Source organism: Pieris napi, chromosome 6 (assembly GCF_905475465.1).
Source record: "Pieris napi chromosome 6, ilPieNapi1.2, whole genome shotgun sequence".
NCBI classification, from domain to species: domain Eukaryota; kingdom Metazoa; phylum Arthropoda; class Insecta; order Lepidoptera; family Pieridae; genus Pieris; species Pieris napi.
The window spans coordinates 11,106,483-11,128,494 of NC_062239.1; the positions used below are offsets into that span (position 1 = coordinate 11,106,483).

The following is a 22,012-nucleotide window of genomic DNA, read 5'->3' on the forward strand; positions in this document are numbered from 1 at the left end:
AAAGGATATTATTATGCCCCTAAACCAAAAATATTTAATTGACATTTGAGTATTTTCTTTTATTTCTTTCAGTCAACATTTAGAAAAATCAAGGCTTGACAACTTTTTTTTGTATTTTTTATACTTATCTGTAGCTATAACGTGAAGTTATATTTGTCGGTGTATATTTAATTCATGACAATTACTAAATGGTATTCCCTAATTTAGAATCGATAATCATTTTTCTTCTTCGAGTATCTTTTCTTAACCTTATACCAGTTCTAAGCCACCAGCCACAATTAGTACGACAACCGTTTCATAAATCTACGATTCGTAGCAATTACGACTGGTATTTTAGGCGAACCAATGCGTAAGGTCACGTTCGCCAAACCAGTGATGCACATTCAAAAGCATGCACTACATCATAGTGTACATTATAGTGAAGTAATGGGTAACCACTATAATCAATCAGTCCGTTTCACTGTCAGATCACAAACATCACGAGTCACTATAACAGGTGTACGTCACTAAGTGTTTTACACTTCACTATTCTCACTATTGAGTCACTAAGTGGTCCGCGGCTTTCGCCTATGCGTAGGCGGGTATCATCGGGGCTGGGCGAACTGTCGCCTTTTCTTATTCGAACGAGGTTCACGGTACCGTGGTGGTGACGTATATCGCCGCTGTTTGGAGGAAAACGAACGGCTGGACCGCGGTTTCTGCTCCCCACTGCTGGGAGTGGTGTTGTTGTTAGCGTTGTTGTTGCTGTTGGTGGTGGTGTTGTTGCTCGTGTTATTGTTGTTAAAACGCTGCTGCATCACACCTGTAAGAATATTTCTCATGACTTGTGTGTTTTTGTATAAATAATAATAGTAATAAAATATTACATATACACTAGTAGAATAGACAATTTCAAATTATTAATTAGTGATAATAGAACACATTTTTTGTTAATAATTCTATTAAGTATTTATTATTGGCTTTACAAAAAAATTAAATTAGATGTTCATGATTTCAAAAACCAGCCAAAATGCTTCTCTACGCAAGATTGCGCCGATCCAGTCTGTATGACGTACCATGATTAACAAGATATCTTTTTTAATTAAGGGTTTTTTACAATTTCAAACTGTGAAAATTGATTTGCACGTACCCTATCTCAATCTTTTTTTATTACTGTTTTCTTTCTTTAAAAATTTTACTCAAGTGAGGTAAGAAATCTATACCTGAAGGTATATTATTGAAGTCAGAATTGCTAGTGATATGATGAATGATGAGGCTCTGGTGCGCCGAAACGCGTCGCGGCGTCGGAGACGAGCACTGCAGCGCTGATAAGGGCGGCGGCGACGTGCGACGGCCCGTCTCGCCGCCATTTCCACTCGGTGCGCCACCTGATCCATCTGACCACTCCTGTAAACACATTTGATTTTAATTAAAAAATGTACAAACTTGATACATGATTTTAGATTTCACTACACATTTTATTGGATAAATTGTTAAGTTATTTTATCGCGGGCTTTGAGCGCGGCGACCGAATCAAGAAATTTTGTAACGAAAATAAAAACCTAACACACGATGACGTAATATAGGTGCGTACGCGTTAGAGCGGGACAAATCGCATACTGCGTCTCACATCGGTCTGGCGTGATCGGTGACGTAGCGCAGGTGCGTTAGAGTGGGACAGAACGCATACCGCGTATTCACATCTCTCTGACGAGCTCAGTGACGTAAGCGCGGCCGGTTCATCCGGTACGCGTTAGAGTGAGACATACTATATAGGCGTGTTAGACTGAGTCTGGTAGAGTGGTGGATTAAATGAATATCAAATCAAAAAAAATACTGCATAAATAATTATAATTGCATAAGTTGATAATAACTTCTATGCAATAGCTTTACCGCTGTAGTCCCCGAGTGCCACACGTTTTTTTTGGCCTTGTATTAATAAATAACTACACATATATACTGCAATTCTTACCGGTTCGCTATCGCTGGGCTCTGGGCACGCGACGGTGGGCGGAGCGGGCAGGGCGGGCGGAGGCTGCGGGATTTGGGCCGTAATGTGGATCGGGAAGAAAAACGGGTGAAACGTGTCTTGCACCCATCGCCGGTATTGCAACACGTGGTCCGTGACACGCACTACGCGTCCCAGGGCACTGTGGTGCGCCCCCAACGCCCCGCTTATCGCTTGCTGCAGGATTATGTAGCCATAGTCGAATGCCTGAGGATGGTTTTATATCTTAGTGTCACGTTGTTTGTCCGCTATGGACTCCTTAACTACCGAACCGATATCAATCAAATTTGCACATCGTGTGCAGTTTGATCCAACTTAAAAGATAGGATAGCTTACATCTCAATTTATACCCGCAATATTATTTTATTGCAAATATTTGTTTATTATTTGATACAATTCTAACAAATGGCGCTGTGTTAAAAGTACCTAAGTTTCACATAAGTTCTCCTACCGTTTCCGTTGAATAGTTTGCTACTATGTAATATAACAAAAACCTTAGCCACAGCAACGCTTGGCCGGTCTGCTAGTAAACAATATATGTATAACAAATATTTTGTAATTATCGTGCCGCTAGGAATCGAACATCTTCTTGAAATTGTTTGTAAAACAGACGGAATAACTTTAATTCCTATACAACTATATATATTTTATTTTTCAGGTACTACATTCATCACAAATGCCGCATTTGGTACATGTTTCAATTTCAGTAAATCCCCCAGGTTTTTGTACCATAAAATGGACTTTAAGACAAAACATTAAACTCCACGGGTGGTTATGGTAGCCATTATTACTTATTGATAACAACAAACAAAACAGATATTATAACCCACTAGAGGATCGGACACACGTCTTACTACAAAAAAAATCATCAAAATCTGTCCAGTCGTTTAAGAGTTTAATTACGAACACATGCACAGAAGATTTAAATATATACCAGCCGTTTATTTGCTTTATAGATAAATTACGTAGATACCGACCGCAGCTCCATCTGCTGGGCTGATTCTAAACCATTCAGGGCTCAACACAAACGCATACAAAAAAAAATGTGCGTGTACTAGTGTACACACGTTAGAAGTGAAACTTCTTTATGACCTTATTTTTCGAAAAATTATCTATATGCAACTAACTTTACAGAAATTGGTTAAATAAAGTTAAATTAGATAAAGTTTAACAAAAGGCTTTTAATATCACAGACTTGAATACAAATAATACAATTATTTCATTTTACCTTATTACCACTAAGATTATTACAGAATTTCATAAATTGTAATATAATTTTTAGTATCATTGTTATAGTTATTATACATTTTTGTTATTAATGGTTTAGAATCTCTTCGAATCAACCGTGGTAGGGACGAGAAAAAGACGCGCGTAACGGTCAAATGTGACGCGTAACCGAAAAATGTTACACTAAATTTTTTTTTCAACCCCGATAAAGAAGTTTCACTTCAAAAATTATTCAAATCAGTCCAGCCGTTTAAGAAGTACGTGTGTATGACGTACAGTAGAATTATATTTATATAAAGATATCAAAGTTAAGACTTAGAACATTCCTTACCTGTTTAACTTGTAGAGCGCCATAGCTAGAGCGGCCAATATCGTTACCCGCTGTGAGCGGATCTTCGATACATAATAGTGATGGGCGGTGACCGTCATTCATTTCCTGAAATACATATAATTACTTCAAGACCTCGTTTTAGAGGAAGAGTTCAAGACAATAAGATATAATAAGACCCCTATTTCCGTGAAGGTATTACTTAAATTACCATATATTTAAATCTCTATAAAAGTTAATAACACAACACAATAACCCATTGGGGTTAACCATATTTATTTAACTAAAATTTAAGTTACTACTATATCTCTTCTACCACACAGCGGTTTTCTAATATAACATATTATTATTTTATTCTATAAAACAAAAAAAAATAGTAACTTAAAAACCCTACGATAAAAATAATTTACATATGTTTCCGTTCTCAAATTCGCGAAGAGTACATATTTTGTGTTTGTGAAGATTCTTAATAACCTCTTAAATAATTTATTACAAAAATCTGTTTAGTAGATTTTCATCATATAGCGACACAATTTTCTTTAAGTGGATTTATTTGAAATATACCTTCTGTAGTTCATCCTTAGACAAATAACTGCCTCCATTCTTAACCCTTATCGCTGTCTTCACATAGTTGAACTTTCTTCCATATAGCTCAAAGAACTCTATTAACAACACCCCAAGGTTATGGGTCTGCCGAAGTCTTTCAGGCCGTGGATGGAGTTGGAGAAAGCTGATGCACATCAGGATCAGGGAGTATGAAGAGATGCCTCCGGTGAAGACCTCGTTTAGATCTCGTTGGAGAAGGAACTGTTTTAACACCATTACAAGCCGCGAGAGTACTGGGTATTTGTCCTGCGAAAAATATATGAAATTGATTATTTTTGAAGTTAAACTTATTTTGGCGCCTTAGGGTAAAATTTTTACGGAACGCCACGAAGATGCAGCAGTTTTGTCGAAGAAAAAGGAGAGAGCGATTGAGAGAGAGTGAATTACCTTATAGAAATTCTATTTTAAAAATAAAATTTCGTAAAGAGAATTTATGAAATATTAGTATTTTATATTTTATGCATAATAATTGATTGAAAACTCAAATATGTAACGAATTGTAAATTAAAATTTCACGTGTTTTTATTTTCGAAGAAAAAATATAATTTGTATTAATTTTCGACACTTTTAATATTTAATGACAATTAAATTCATTAAAATCCTAAAACATTTTCTTTTTTCCCTCCCTCTAAGTCTCGGAAATCTAAAGTTTTAGAGTCCACACGGACTATATTGACTTGAATGTGACTTCATGCCTTCGAATCACGGTATGTTAGTCACAGATAACTTATAAGCTTATGAAAAAATAAAAATACTTCTTTGGCGTAATAATTTTCTTAGAGCACTTTAGAGGGACGTTTCCCTCTTCGAATTGCATTATCTTGTCCGTTTTAATGGCCACTTCCAATCGAAGCGATATACAATGTACTTATGATATTTTACAATAAACACTATGTTTTTTCTCACATTGGAACGTGTTTTCTCGTAAAGAAATCATATTTTGGTTTAAATAAACACGACTCTGAAAAACACTACGCCATGACAGACAATGCAACATGTCGATAAAACAGAGCAAGCGCCAACTAGCGGCCCAGGCTGTTTTACCGACGTTGGAACAGATATTCCGGCTGTCCGTTTTTTGTGACGGTGTGCGCGCCTCGTAAAAAATTACTCTCATCGTTTTTCCCTAACGCGCCAAAAGAAGTATAACTTCAAAAATATCGGTAACTTTTTACATTTACATCAACACTTAGAAAAAAACAACACAACATTAAACAGTAATAGATTAAAATATTTACAGAAAGACTAACTATTCCTTACAGTATAGGAACTGACATGAAGCAGACCTGTCAGTTCACTCAATGGACAATTAAAAACGTCTGTTATCTATGCAGTTCATTCCTTATTTCCATACATTGTGTCATGTGTTAAGATAGGTTAGTTTTCGCTGAGGGTATAAATGACTGGGGTCGATGTCACCTCCAAAAATATCACGAAACAGATACAGAAATCTAAGTTTAAAGCGCCGCTGGTTATTTTTAATCGAGGCTCGTAAGTTTATATAGGTTTGTATATGTAGGCTATATTCTCTAACAATACGAGGAAAAGAGTAGAAATTCACGTACAGGAAGTAATTGTTTTTTTATTTGATTTAGTAAATTAATTTAAGTAATAATTTACAGATAAAAATGACAGTTAAATTCTGGTTATCGGCTAATTTCATGCCTAACTTGAATGTCCTATAACTTAAAAATCTACCATCTAATATAAAATATATGATGTTATTTCTTCACTGTCTATGGTTATTTGTAACGCAATACTCCGAGTAATTGAATTAAACAATCTAAGTGTTCGACTAAGGCACAGAGGCGGTAAAGCAGGGGATTCTTTACCTTAAACTGTTTTATCAGCTCGGCACTCTTCACTCCACTGCTCATGTTGAACGAAATATCAACCTGAAAAAATATTAAAAAGAAGTGAGTTATGATAAAAAAAATCAAAGTCCGGAGGAACGTCTTCATATGATAAATGTATTAAATGTGACGTACGAAAATACATGGCAAGGTTTATCGACGAGCCTTATTAAAATTAATACGTCTTTACATTAGGAAACATTCAATTAGTAGACTTGTATCAATAGAACAAAAAAAACACATCGTTTTTTTTTTATATACCAGGGGGCAAACGCCCATAGACAACACGTTGCTAGAGGGCTCGCATATGCGTTGCCGGCCTTTTAAGAATTGGTACGCTCTTTTCTTAAATCATTTGATTTTTTTAAGTCGGCTAGATAATGCCCATCAATTCTTTTAAACTTTAAATACGTTAGTAGATTATAAGAACTTCAAAATCCTATTATAGACCACTGCCGATAATTTTTGAAACCTAAAAAAATTACAGTAGGATGAAACCCATTAGAAAAGCTGGGGAATATGATCAAAATGAAAGGAAAAATAAATTACGGTCGATCTGAGGTCGGGAAGGGGAAGGGGGGGAGTTTTAAGGGTAAAAAACGGTTTATCTCGATTTCCGGCAAAACTACAAGTCCTATCGAAGAAAGTTAAATGGCAAAGTTGGAGGTAATAAAAAGATCTAAAACTTTTGTATTCACACATTTTACACATAACCTCAAAATTTATGTGAAAATTTCAATAAACCAAGTTTTTGGTTTTTTATTTTTATCTTTAACAAAAGTTATATTTTTTTAACGAAATTTGGTGAAAACTTACCTTTCTATGTCCCAAATACACTGTTATTTATTTGATTAAAAATATTTATTTGTTCACCTTATTTTGAATTAATATCGAAAAAACACCCTAATTTTCAATCGAAAATTCTGACGTCAAAATTTCAGCTTTTTTCAAAAAGTTGGTGTGCTTTCAGTTCGTTGAAATCTCTACTTTCCTATGGTAAAAAAATATATATATATTACCATATTAAATCTTCTCAGAAAACGCAAAAAATCGTATGCAGTAACGCCCAGACCTGTCATCCCCTTCCCTACTTCTCTATGAATCTTCTTTAAATTATAATCAGATGCCTATTTATTACTATTTAAAGATAATTTATATATACCTGAGTGACTTAAAAAAAAATTTAGCCTTTAGATGGGCTAAAATTTTCGTATTTCATAGAGAAGTAAGGAAGGGGATGACAGGTCTGGGCGTTACTGTATACGATTTTTTGCGTTTTCTGAGAAGATTTACTAGGGTAATATATATATATTTTTTTACCATAGGAAAGTAGAGATTTCAACGAACTGAAAGCATACCAACTTTTTGAAAAAAGCTGAAATTTTGACGTCAGAATTTTCGATTGAAAATTAGGGTGTTTTTTCGATATTAATTCAAAATAAGGTGAACAAATAAATATTTTTAATCAAATAAATAACAGTGTATTTGGGACATAGAAAGGTAAGTTTTCACCAAATTTCGTTAAAAAAATATAACTTTTGTTAAAGATAAAAATAAAAAACCAAAAACTTGGTTTATTGAAATTTTCACATAAATTTTGAGGTTATGTGTAAAATGTGTGAATACAAAAGTTTTAGATCTTTTTATTACCTCCAACTTTGCCATTTAACTTTCTTCGATAGGACTTGTAGTTTTGCCGGAAATCGAGATAAACCGTTTTTTACCCTTAAAACTCCCCCCCTTCCCCTTCCCGACCTCAGATCGACCGTAATTTATTTTTCCTTTCATTTTGATCATATTCCCCTGCTTTTCTAATGGGTTTCATCCTACTGTAATTTTTTTCACTTTTTATTTATTTTAAAGGCTATCTGCACTGGTCTATTATAGTGAAAACACGATAGATATATTATTGCCGTAGCTAAAGCAAAACAGTTTATATACCTTGACATCAGAGTATTTGTCTGTCATCTTCACGATGGGCACTGTGGCCTTTTCCAGCACTTTGATGCTTTCCTTTTCTGCGATGTCCTGGTTAACCAGCTCACGCTCCAGGGTCCAAAGAGGCAGCTTTTCCCATTGACCTGGAATTATTATACGTTGAAGATTATATTTAGGGTTTACCTTGTAATAACAAAATAATCTAGAAGTAATCTTTGGCATCACTAACAAAAATACTATATGGAGTGTAAAATAAACGATTTAATAATTCTCTTCTCAAATAACATATTTATTTAATTATTAAGTATTTTTATATTATTACTACAGACGTTGTCCTGTACACATACAAAAATAAAATCTAATAATGTAAATCATTCTCGACTCCACTTGAACTTGAACAAAAAATTTCATCAAAATCTGTCCAGAAGTTTAATTACGAACACATGCACAGATGATTTATTCCAGCTGTTTATTTTATATATATATGTATCTTAATTAACCTCATAAACACATCTTAGCAGTTTTCTTCGAAAACTACCTGAGATCTCGAGATTACCGAGATATGGCGATATTGTAGATGTTAATCTCACGAGATCTTAAATTCACGATCTCGGCTCGAGATTTTATTCCCTACATCAGACACACTCCCGCGCATGCTGTTATATCGGCTAGTATTGTATAAATAGACCAACTGTTTATGCACAAAAATAACATATTCGTCACCGATACGGTAACATTTAGGGACAACCATTGTTTACAATAGTAAATAGTTTATATGAAAATTCACATTATTTATCTTTGGTATACGCTACATTAAAAGATACCTTATCAACTGTTTTTTGCTTATCAAAGCATAAATAAAACATTCCAATCCTTAAGTAATGTAGTAAATTCGCATTTTAAGCCGTTAAAGTCTTAAATTAGCAGTCTTTAAATATTAAATAACTCAATAGCAGTACTTAAATTAGTGAAGAGGTAAAATGGTTATCAGTGAGTAATAGTTTAAACAGTACTAGCTGACCCGGCGAACTTCGTGCCGCCTACGAGTTAATGAATGTCGTGTTACAGATTAGTTAAACATAATTAATGATTTTCTGAAAAGTCATTAATTAACTTAAGTAAAATTTATGTTAATATAAGAATGTGTTAGCGTTCAAGTATTACGTAACGAATTTTGGGAGGAAGGAAAAATTATTTAATTAATTAAATAATTTTTAATAACACAAATTATATACATATTCTTCTAATTTAACGTCGAACACTTTAATATGGTCAATGAGACCCAACAAATACCTAAACAATACGATTGTTTTTTGGAAGCGGTTCGGTTAAATCATAAAACAAAAACCCTAATATGATTCGATTAACATAAAATTGTATGTACAAATCTCAAACCTGCTGTGAGGACTCGCCACAAATCATTTATGCATTAATAATACATTCTTCAAGTAAACAAAGATAAAGGACGAATAGACAAAAAATCCCTAATTCTTAAAAAGCTTGACCTTCTTAATATAGCTATGATATATAGGAGAGCTTTTTAATCAATAGAATAACAAAAATCTGCACTCGATTATAGCATTCAAAGACAAACGAATCAGGATGCGCACTATGCGGTAACCAGTGAAGCTTGCTATATTGACACCATAGTGTAACGAAATTAATGAAATCCTTGTTATATTCATTATAGTACGTCTATTTCAAGTAACATTGTTATAGTTAAACATTCATTAACCACTGTAAATGTAAGTTTTTTTCGTTATTTGTCAACACTGTAACGTTTTTCGTCAGATAAGCTTCTTAATTAAGGAATAAATTAATATGACTTCGGCATCTATAATAATCTAGCCCTATACAATCCCGTATGGGCCTTGATCTTAGGTTATTTCTGATTCTTTGATAATTTTATTTTATATTCAGGTGTTTAGAATACTAAGAGCAGTTAACAACGTATCAGACCCTATATACAATCAGTACATTGGAGTCGAAAGATTAGACAAATGCGGATTATATTTGCGTGATTAACTTTATAATTTTTGTAATAATGGAGGATAACTTTGGAGTTCAGTCACTGTTAGATTCAGTCAATTGTTGCGCACGACGTGTTAGCAAAATTTATAGGGGCTGAATTGCTGAGCCATGTGACAGACAGAATTGATGTTATGTTGCCAGAGAGCACAAAACAAATAAAAACGCCTTAAGCATTCTCAAGTTATATCATCCTTCGTTACTTCAGGTTCAACATACAAAACCAGACTCTTCAAACCTATTTTTTTTTATTGTTACAGGAGACAAACGGGAGGTTCACCTAATGTTAAGTGATACCGCCGCCCATGGACACCCACACTGCCAGAAGGAGCGCAAGTGCGGTGCCGGCCTTATAATTGGTACGCTCTTTTCTTGAAGGAGCCGAAGTCGAATTGGTTCGGAAATACTTCAGAGGGCAGCTGGTTCCACATAGTGGTGGTGCGCGGCAAAAATTTGCTTTAAGAAACGATCAGTTGTGAAACAACGGACGTCGAGGTGATACGGATAGTATTTTGTATTCAGCCTTGACGTTCGATAATGAAACTCCTCTGAATACTCTCCACGGTAAATGCGGTAGAAGATGCAGAGAGATCCCACATCTCTACGCAACACCAAGGGATCAAGCCGCTCGGAAAGTGATTGATCGTAGACGATTCGAACCGCTCTTCGTTGAATACGATTAAGCGGAAGGAGAGGTACCTACTGGGGACCCAGAGGTGTGAACAGTACTCCATTTGGGGCCGAATTTGCGCTTTATAGAGTTACAAGCGGTGGCCCGTCTCGCCTTGCTGAGCACACCAAGCTTCTTAGAAGCTTAAGCTTAGCTAACTTAGCAGTTCCTTCCAAATGACCGCGAAACTGACTATTTTAAGTTAGGTAATAAGTGTGGTTCATAAGACCTTCATTAACTATTAAAACTTTTGTTTGGACTCGATTTCATAGCGTATATTGTAACTTTACGTTACTAGCTATGTTAGTTATTTAGTCTTATTATAAAACAAAACATATTAACAAGTTTCAATAGAAAAACGCGAAAATGAAATTCTTGAAGACGGCTCACGACTAGCAGAAGCCCGTCATGGCTTATTAACAGTAATCTCCCGCTTTTTACTTATATATTACTAGGTTAACATTTTCTTTGATTTAGCGCTCAAATATTGTTACTTAGTGTTTACATTAAAGCAAGTCTTGTACTCTTAAAAATCCTGAAGGCCAATACGGACATCTGAAAGAAGAAAAATTGATTCTCAGGAAATGTGGTATTGAGGGCGGAGGTTACAAGTAAACATCGTCTTTCTACACTTTGTTACCAGCGCATCTTAACATGTAGATGATCCAGAAAGCCTAGAAAAACTCATTGTGACTGGCAGAGTGACCAGACCTCGAGGCCAATCCCCTACTTGCTGGACCGATCAAGTAAAGGCCATTACGGGTCTTACCATCACCCAGACGCAGAGGCTTGCCGAAGACAGAGTACAGTGGAGGAAGTTGTGCGCCTCACTAACACGACCTTCACGAAGAAGAAGTCTTAAAAACTGCCAAACTGATATATTTTCCAAGGCATATGTAAAAAACTGTAGAAAAATTTGTCTCTGTACTAAAATGCTGTAATCACACCAGTGCCAAACAGATCCTTTTTAGTAAAATAAAGTAAGAACATTTCCCGAAACCATCAAATAAATACCTAAAAAAAAATCACGACTTTTATGTAAAAAATATTTTATTTATAACAAGTATGTGACCAAGAGACCCACTGTTCTACTGATAAGTTGATAACATATCGTTACATGGGTTATCTTTAAGACAATTTAATAATACTACTGAATTTTTATACATATACCATATAGTGGCTATATAAAGGTAACAAGAAGAGTTGAAAAAGCAATCCTGCCAAAGTGAAGAAAAAGACAATTTTTTTTTTATCTTGAATCTATAAAATTATTTCGATTAAGTTCGAGTACTAAGTAAGTACGTAGTAATTCCTAAAGGATTTTAAGCTACAGCGGATTCCATAAATTGCAGAAAATACCCAAGTATTGTCGCGGTGTCATTGAACTCGTCTAGAGACAGGCTATCTAACAAATCGTAGGCCAGACGCAATCGCCATTTCATCCTCTCCACGCCTGATATTAGATACATATTTACAAACCTTTGCAAAGCAATGTATTGGATAGTAGTGTTTTTAAAGGCATTTATTTAAAATTGAGGAGTGCGGAAAATACGCAGTAATATTGAGTACGCACCTCTATTAGCCTCATGGCTGATCTTTTCTGTATTTTGTAATAAATAGGTTGGCTGAAAGTTCGTAGGCTGAAACAAAGATGGCGCTACTAGTATTGAATAAATATAATTTTTAGTTAGCCCTAACCTTGAAAAGACACGTGTAAAAATTCAACAACTGTCGTACTATTAATTTGTGAGATATAGTATTTGGAGTGAAGAAACTTTTGTTTGTTTAAAAAATGAATAAAAAGGTGTTCTTGGTTCCTATATTCATACAGCAGCGTGCTTGTTGCCATACATCAATATATATTATGTTTATCATTTAAACATATTATATATGGTATATGTTTACATAAACAAATATTCCTGGACTATTTTAAAAAGGGAAAAATCATCAACAGCAACTATTACGTAGCGCTCGAAGGACAAAATCGCGGGCCCCATTTGAGCAAGAAAGTGCTGTTTCATCACCGTGTCACATATAAATAAAAACGATATGAATAAAAAAATTATATGAATTGCTTCCGCATCCACCGTATTCTCCAGATTTGACCCCCAGCTACTTTTTCCTGCTCTCCTCAAGAGAATGCTAGCTGGACTAAATTTTTTCGCTGATGAAGAGGTAATCGCCGAAACTGAAGCCTTTCTTTACTTAATTTATCCGTAATGTTAATGTTCCCGACAAAAATTAACAGATTTTTTTACACACTTCATATTAGCTTCACCTGTATGTATGTATGTAACCGACTCATTCGGACTCGATTTTGACCCACTTTAAACGGACAGATTTTATTCAAATTTTGCGCACCTGTCAAAGATCGATGACAATGCAATAATCCGAAAAAATAACTAAAAAATTAACTCTGTGCCATATTTTTCGTCTATAGAGCAACCCACGCTTTTTCACAATAATACCAGTATTTTTTGTTCATTACCAATTTCAGCCTAAATTAGAAATTATTCTTCACTTTTTAGTTTGATGTGCTTTAAAAGCGTGTTTTTAGTTTTGTTTAACTATTATTTTTCCTATATCAGTAATGTAAACATTCCGAAATAATCTTGATGGTACTTCGTATCTGGCCTAAAACCGCTTGCCCCGTGTATAACAATTTAAATACACATTTCGCTGAATACATAAATATATTTTACGGGATGTCGAAAAACCTTCAAACACGCCTGAAAGTCGAGCATCGAAATGGGGCATAGGTCAGACCTTGATCTTAATTAGCAACACTCGACCGCTGTGCGATTCAAGAGGTCGCTGTAGTAAATCAATCTATATAAAAACGTTATTATATCATTTTCGTGGTTCTTAATTGAGTTGATTTTATTTCTAGACTGTATTCATCATAACAGATTCACATATAAAAAAAAACATTAATGTTTAAAGGTTACTACACAGTTAATGACTACCTAGAAGACAAAAACGCGTGGCAATAGTTCATAGAACAGATATATTTTTTAATTATGTAACTTTAATGACGTTGTGGTTAATGACATTTTCCTTTGAATAATTGTAATGTAGACGGAGGTTGAAACTTGCTGAATTTCTTGCCCGTTCTTCTCAGAACAAAGCCTCCTGGTAGTTTTGCGAACGGATGGCGTAGTGTTGCTCTTGCTTGCGAATTTTGTAAACTTTTTTCACATTCATAAGCATGCGCTAAGATGCATCTAAACTGAATAAACGTATTGTGATTTTGATTGACAGAACTTGCTCGTATTATGTTAAAATTTCGTAGCTTGCATTAGGTACCATTGTTTAGAGAGACAAATATGGTTTTGGTGTAAATGACTGAATAACGGGTTTATAAAAATAAAATTAACGGCCGCATATTTGAAAGATTTATGAAGAAGAGTGATTTAGTTTATGCCAATTTCAATATTTCTTTTTTTTTCAACTTTTATTACGGTCCATTATTAAATAAAATATTGAACCATCACCACGTACTAATTTTAATCCAATTTAGGGCTGGAAAAGTTTATACTGCTATATATGAGGATGAAAAGCTTTATTTTCATTACCCCTTTGTATCACCACAAAGTATGTTAAAAAGCTGTGGCGCCATTTCTCTTCTACAAATTGATTCTTCACAAACATTTAACATTTTATCCTATTAGAGCTACTAATAAAATGTAACATAACTTACCAATGACAACAAGATCTATGTCGCTGGTGGGCAGGTAGAGGCCGGTGCGAAAAGAGCCAAATATTTCTACACGTGCTTGAGGCCACAGAGACAGGATCGCGCTGCGTATACGAGACACAACAGTAGATCGGACCAGGTGTTCCGTCTCCGTCGGTGACATGTACATGAAGAAGTGTTCGATCTCTTCGTGTAGCCTGGAAACAAATTTAAAATTTGAGTCTTCCTTGTCTTGTGGGAACGGTTCTAAACACTCTCACGTATGTCTTGATGGACTGCGACTGAAACTCAGCGCTTAGAAATTCTTAATGTAACACAGTTGCATTGTTAATATAATTTTAGCTAGTCATTGTAATTATTAAATTATCTTTATTGATTTTAAAGGAGTTAGTAGGTATTTTTAGCGAATACAGAGTAATAATCAATTAGATTTAGATTTACCTCTTGACAACAAGAGAGTCGTGTGAAATGTTTCACACAAGTAAGTATGGCTCTTGAGGATAACATGAATTGAGTAAAATCAAACAAACAAGTGGCTTATTGTTGGAAAGCAGATTGCCATGAAGCAGATACAACAAAAAAACAATTAGATTTAGCTTTTCAATCAATAATAAATATACAGTAATTCATTCAGTGTTTACGCGCATAAGTAGCATAAGCGCGCGAATAAGTGATACCTGTATCTTATGTTCCATAATAAACATATTTATATGATCTGTGCTCGGCGTGATATTTTTCGTGACCTGGTTTATCATATCCTTTCATTTTTTTGTAAGCTTCATCATAATTAATAAACTAAATGACTAAAATCCCCTTTAAGTATGCATACCAATTTTACCCTGTAGAGGGCACCGACATACGATAGGCGGGGGCTTGGTGTTCATGGACCAAAAAGTTCTTTTAACAGTAAAATTTATAGGCATATTATGTTGTTTTGTCATAATCCCTATAAGACAAGCATTTTTGTAATATGTTGATACTGATATTTTCTACGCAATTTCAAGCCTTACCGGCCTTGGCCAGATTGCATTTGTTTCTTTAATAATAATTTGATCATATGTCTATTCATTTAATATAAAGGTCAGCCAACAGATTTGCAAATTAACTTACATATTTAAACAGATTTTGCTTTAATAAATAGATGCAGGCCCAAATACAAGCTAACACAGCTTGCGCTTAAGCTTAACCTACTCAAAGAAACGACCCTTCTATTTGAGATAGTGTCAATAATTTTTTATGTTATAGGAGGCAGACGGGCAGGAGGCTCACCTGATGTTAAGTGATACCGCACATGGACGCACGCACTGCCGGTCTTTTAAGAATTGGTACGCTCTTCTCTTGGAGGACCCTAAGCCGAATTGGTTCGGAAATACTTCAGTGGGCAGCTGGTTCCACATAGTGGTGGTATATCGATACAGAGCCGGGGACGATCACCCATTTGCGTTTAGTCAGTAAAATAATACAAAATATTTTTAAACTTTTATAAACAGCAAAAATCTACAATCTCATAGACATAGACAAGATGTTTCCATAAACTGGTGAATGCATAAAAGTGGACTGTAAAATTTAACGACGCGTAAACGTGTTGATAAAAGGAAGACTAACAGAACTCGTTTCAGATCGAGACATCAGAAGAATAAGTTTTGTTACTAGGCACTCGATATATATATACATATATATATTTAACACTTGATCGAACGGCATGCCTTACACCCAAATGGCGTGTCGGGCTCAGAAGGCTGATCACCTACTATTAAGCAAAAAATATCACGTAACAATTACTGTCATCTGAGGCCGAGTACAAGGGTTGTTGTTTGGGTCACAGAACGCTGATCACCTACTTGGGTATTCAGAAAAGAAGTATCACAACAAATTCAGACATCTGAGGATGAGACCAAGGGTTGTAGAGTCACTGTTTTTTTTAACACAGCTAAGTAGTTGAAATTTATATCTTGAATTCGATCTCTGAAGTCATGTGAAACTGGATTTGAGTTCTAGATGACACTAAAAAGTTTAAGACAAACAGCTTTAAGGTTAAATTGTGGTTCTCTTCTTGCTATACAATTAGCGTTTCATGTTTACTAATAATATGTTATTAATTTGGACTTCGTTAAAACACATACATTTTAGATATTTGTTACTTACTTTATTTATTAACACTTCATTTCATGTAAAGAAATATACACAATTGACTATTGAATTATCAATTAAAGGAGGGCAACTGGCGGCCTTTTCGCTTTCGAGCGATATCTGCCAAGTTAATTAGATAAGGAAAGCGCAACAGCAGCAAAAATATATAGACATACAGTTTTTTAGACAAAACTTATGGAAAAACCAGATGAATGGACAAAACAAAGCAATTAAAACATATGTTAACAGAGATCAGGACAATATAAAAAAAGAGACACGAAAAAGAAAAAGTGCACATAATTTTAGAACTGTTATTACGTAGTGATTTACGAGAAATACTATCTTGCTTTTGCATACCTAATAATTAATCAATAATAATGCAAATAAAATGTTATTTGAATTTTTGATAACACAGATAAATATTCATGATTACGTCATAAATATACTAGTTTTAAATAATATTAGTATCCACTTAGTAATAGGAATGTAAATAAAAATTCAAGTATCAAAAGATATTATTGCGGAAATTGTTCGTGCCTCATAGTTTAACTTAAACAGATAGTTTTTAGGAAATATATCAATTACAATCTCAAGGCTATGTATGAGATAAGCGTCCATCAAATTATACAGTACGTAACGTAAGCGTATTCCGGGTGTGCACGCGTCATTATTGCGTAACTAGATTATTATGGAGAAAAAACCAGTAAGGCTACTCTGTAAATATGTTATACATTAGACAATTGATTCATAATTTACTGGAATTGACTAGGAAGTGCCGTATATCTTGAATTATGTGGTACGATAATTTAATATTGAAATCGGAATTGGGATCACCATTAAAGTCGTGTGGTAACACTGCTGGGTCCTAAATATTTACGTAAATACGGTTTTTCAAGTTTCCCGATGTTGACTGCCATGTCAAATTATTGTAACCAAATAATCCGTTACAGTAGTCTCACTTTTAGTTTATATTATTTTGTACGGCTTGGTAACAATAAAAAACGTGGTATGTTGTCTAAGTTCTGTTTATCTTTATGTATATCATTCTTCTGTGAGTGTGTATGTCACTGAACTTCTCTCAAACGACTGGACCGATTTTGATGAAATTTTTTGTGTGTGTTCAAGGGGATCTGGGAATGGTTTAGATTCACAAATCAGCCTGGCAGATGGCGCTGCAGTCTGTACTTTCATACTTTGCTTTACTAATCGCTTGAAATATCATCCAGGACAACGTCTGTCGGGTCCCCTAGTATTATTTAAAATATGTACAATCAAAATCTGTTATAACGACATCGAAGGGACTTACATTTGGTCGTAAAAACCGATAGTCGTAACAGCCGATGACGTTATTAAGTACCTAATACATAGAATTCAGCCGGGACCTTTGATTTTGGTAAATATAGACCGGTATGTTGTTCCAAACGATGTTGGCGTAAACGGTTTTGACTGTACACAGATAAATAGTCATCTTATAAGAATTATCGCCATTCTACGAAACTTTTCAAGCGTCACACATATTACTTAGATATTACAAAGTAAATAAAAAGTGTACCAAGTCCAACCAAGCGAATGTATTAAAACAATTTCGGCATCTCGCCTTGGAGATTGGTCTATATTGGGATCGGTATGTGAAGGTTTGCAAGTGAATGACCTTTGTCGCGGACCTTTCTCGTAATCATTACAGAATTATTACATGAGAAAATAATAACAGGCTTTTGTAGGCATACATAAAGGTACGATATTATATACATTTGGTTATAAATTACTTTACATTGTTTTAACAATCGTACTTAGTAACAAAGATATGTAATTTAAATAGAAAGTATTTTACGTAATTACCATACATTTTAATGACACACCGTCTTAACAAGATAGTGACTTTTACTAATACAAAAACTAATTACACGAACAAATTATAGGAAACAACTACGGCCCACTATTTTCGTTGTAGTAACTGATTACCAGCCACAAAGCTCCAATTCAAATTAAGTAAACGGTAGACAGTAATAAAACCTGTCCCGAACCGCCCGGATGTTAGTTTCGGACAGACAAAATGGTCTAGAAACTAGAATACCTAGACACAAGTGACCTCGATCGCTAGGCGTGCTAATGTTCTTATTTACGTTAGGAATATCAGTCTTACTTGCGATTAAAACTATTTCTTTATTTTTCAAGCCGCAAATTCTTCTATAAAAAAATATCTTATTATACGTAATATAGTACTGATTTTTTTTTCAACATCATTTAAGAAAAATAAGTAAACTTAGCTCTTTATAATATTAATGCAAAAGTCGAGGCGAAGCTACTACTCAGTGATATAATTTATAAGTTTATGTAACTTTCATATATATATATATAAAATATATATCTTATTAAGTATACTTTCACCGGAGTCAAACATTCACGTTATGTCCGACCGGCAGGCAGGGGCACTGACTCGCAAGGCCGTCGTACTCCATCGACATACAACGCTGGATATTCCACAAAATGTGAAATCTCAAGATGTTTCTCCTAAAAAGTGGAGGTTAAAAATCCCAGCAGCCCTATACAATACTGGTATGAATTACCGTTTTGGAGATACAAATTGTTCCTCATATACGTCAAGGGGGCTTGAAGTCTTGCTGTGCTAGCGGAAAATACAATCAATATGTTGATTTTGGCCTAACGTTATTTAGTTGTAATCAATATATTAAATAAAGACCATAAGGTACTGGAAGAGTTATACTATACACTTGAGTTTTTATTACTCAAAGGTACTTGTTGTAACTACCCACATATCCTTTATGAAATTATTTCAGAGTTCATAATAATATTCTAAGTAAAAACACTATAAGCTTATATTTTGCACATGATATTAGTTTTATATGAACATAACGCTTTCTATAAATATATAGGTAGGTATATACCTTCATTTCCAAATAAGTAGTTTAAAAAATTGTAAATAACACAAAGCAGTGTTTTTTAATAATTATTTGTGTACCATCTAGCGCTTTATAGAAATTGCGCGACGCTCAGATGTGACCCACTTATTGCTTTTGAATGATTCATGTTTTGTCTGTACATTAAATTAAGTGCTTACTTTAAGTCAGGCTTAGAGTATAACATTTATGTTGTTATAGAATTGTAGTTGAAAAACAATTCATTGTTGTAGCAATGAAAATGGGAAAAAGAAGTTATCATATCTTATCTGAATGAGATAATTGTGAGGTTAGGAACTTAATATGGTGGAATCATTATTACATGACTTTTAGAAATAAAAGCTGTCAACATTTGACACATTCACAGCAAAAAAGCACCAACAATTTATATTACAACTATTTACCTATGCAACTATTTAGTTACACAGATGCACTTGATTTAGCTTTTAAATTTACAAAAAAAAACCTTTTATTAGCTGAGCAACAAATCATTTTTTCATTTATTTAACTAACAACTTAGTAAACAAAAATTCTATAAATACTGTTTGCAGTATTGTACAAAGTTTATTGTGTGTTATAAATAGAAAAAAAATATAATAAATACTGATTGTTGACAATTGAACAGTTATTTGTTCACCATTATATTATTGAAATTTAAAACTACATATTATGTTTCAGTTAAAACAAATTTATCAAAATCAAAAAGAATAGGGATATAACAATGCTATTAAGAACATTTTTAAACTTTAATTAAGTGCTTAGAAAGTTTTAATATGTATGTTAATTATCTTTTAAAACGTAAGGATTAATTTTTGAGAATTCAAAGCAAGAAATGTATAATAATAAATATAGAACTGTAGTTAGAACATTTTTCTCATGTCAATTAAAAAAAAAGATTTTACTTATGGTTTACTATAATTACGGGTTTATGTATCAGGCATTCTTAAAAAATTATAATTCATTTACAAAATAAACACATAAATTGCATCTATTATAATAAAAAGAAAGTGGTGCGAAAACCCACCACCCTGCATCTAGGCTACAAATATTAGCATGTGATTCTTGGATCATTTTTTATAGGCAAGGTGATCAGCTTTCTTTGCCTGATGCATGATGACTATTTTAGGATCTATTATGCCCTGAACAAGCAAGTATTATTTGTCCATGAACTAAGAAAATCTTATTGTACATCTAATTGTAATAATTGTAAGCACTGCCAACACTGTTCATTACCTCTGATATATTTTATTATTAATCATAGCAGAAAGGAACCTATTAGTGGCAAAACAAAATGTCATTTGATTTATACTTATAATAACAAAAAAATTTAGTTAACTGTTCTTTAACTAATTTCAATAATAAAGTTTGGTAACATAGTATGCAATTTTATGTATTGTTTTTAAATAAATATATCAACAAGCTATTCTAGTTAAATAATCTAATACTGAGATATCATAGACTCAAGGATTTCTTATTAGGTGTTGATGCATAATGCATATAACTTATAAGCATGTTCTGCACTTTTTGGTTAGTAAGGAGGTATTTGTAAAGATCTGTTTGTAAAGTTTCTAAAATTTTATCATATTTATAAGTTCCTAATAAAAGTTGTTATATTTTATATGTGATTAAAGAATATTATTATTTTATTATCAGAGGGTAAAGGCGGTAACAAATTGCCCGCGCTGTCAACACCACCACACCGCGCCATCGGGGCTTAAACTTTACACGCTCGGCACGTCAATTTTGCTGACATATAGATTACCCATTTCAAAATATGACTTACCCGAGTATCCCGGGCTTATAGGTGTAGTTGGGTATCCGCCAAGGGCACCCTCCGTATTCGCCTATTAGAGCATCGTGGTTCTGATTCAGGTTAAACGTAGATGCGCGGTTATCGTTCGCTTTCCTTCGCGTAGGATTAAAATAATTATTATTCCTAATTTCACCATTCACTTCATTAATTTGTACTAAGTCTTGGGCTTTATTCACATTTGGATTAGAGTTTTCTAAATTTTTGAGGTTCATTTTGTCTGTTTCACTTTGGGTTTCCCAAATACGAAGCCACAATCGCTTCGCGGGTCCTTCCTGCTCGGGCTGATACCACCCGACGTAGGGATCCATTCAGCCGGAGCGACGTTCCACTATATGGGATAACACATGTTTTATCATTTCACATTGGTAATTAGAATACGAAAAATTAATACAAAACAAAAATAAGTCACACCACATTCGGAACATGGACGACACGCGGTTAGTTGACAGTTTATTAACTAGAGGGCGTCGTTGTAGCAAAATACGTTCTAGATGTGAGTCAACACATATTTTTTCATTTGATAAAATGAAAATTGTAATTAAAAAATATTTTTTTCCATTTCAGTTTATATACAATTTTAATATAAATGTTTATTACTTATTTTTATTTTACTTTTAGTACATTGATTATTAGTTATAGTTATTAAGTGCTTCAATGAAAACTACTTTTTAATTGAAACATGTTTGACACTAGCATTTTGAAAACGTCATGAAAACGTCGTAGTGAATTGTCAAATAGATCTACAGACTGAGTAGTGTGAATGTTTATACTTTATAGCTTTAGCTTTTGATTGATTTACGACTTGCTTAGATTTATC

At 33.9% G+C, this 22,012-nt stretch overlaps 1 protein-coding gene across 1 annotated transcript; it reads right to left on the minus strand.

Moving 5' to 3' along the window:
- On the minus strand, positions 1 to 21,696 carry LOC125050212 (non-canonical poly(A) RNA polymerase protein Trf4-1-like). Its single transcript, XM_047649902.1, has 9 exons — positions 21,166 to 21,696; positions 14,338 to 14,531; positions 7,943 to 8,082; positions 5,981 to 6,043; positions 4,107 to 4,394; positions 3,546 to 3,650; positions 1,952 to 2,194; positions 1,203 to 1,386; positions 1 to 802 (listed from the first exon to the last, which is right to left on the minus strand). Exons 1-9 carry the CDS (start codon positions 21,501 to 21,503, stop codon positions 585 to 587), a joined length of 1,773 nt encoding a protein of 590 aa, XP_047505858.1. The 5' UTR covers positions 21,504 to 21,696; the 3' UTR covers positions 1 to 584.
- Positions 21,697 to 22,012: the final 316 nt, after the last annotated feature.

Excerpts from the sequence above, each read along its gene's own strand:
- LOC125050212 (XM_047649902.1), bottom strand. The coding sequence starts at position 21,503 with ATGGATCCCTACGTCGGGTGGTATCAGCCCGAGCAGGAAGGACCCGCG. Across the intron at positions 4,395-5,980 it reads AGCTGATAAAACAGTTTAAG|GACAAATACCCAGTACTCTC; the intron begins GTAAAGAATCCC and ends TATTTTTCGCAG. Across the intron at positions 803-1,202 it reads CTTCAATAATATACCTTCAG|GTGTGATGCAGCAGCGTTTT; the intron begins GTATAGATTTCT and ends ATATTCTTACAG.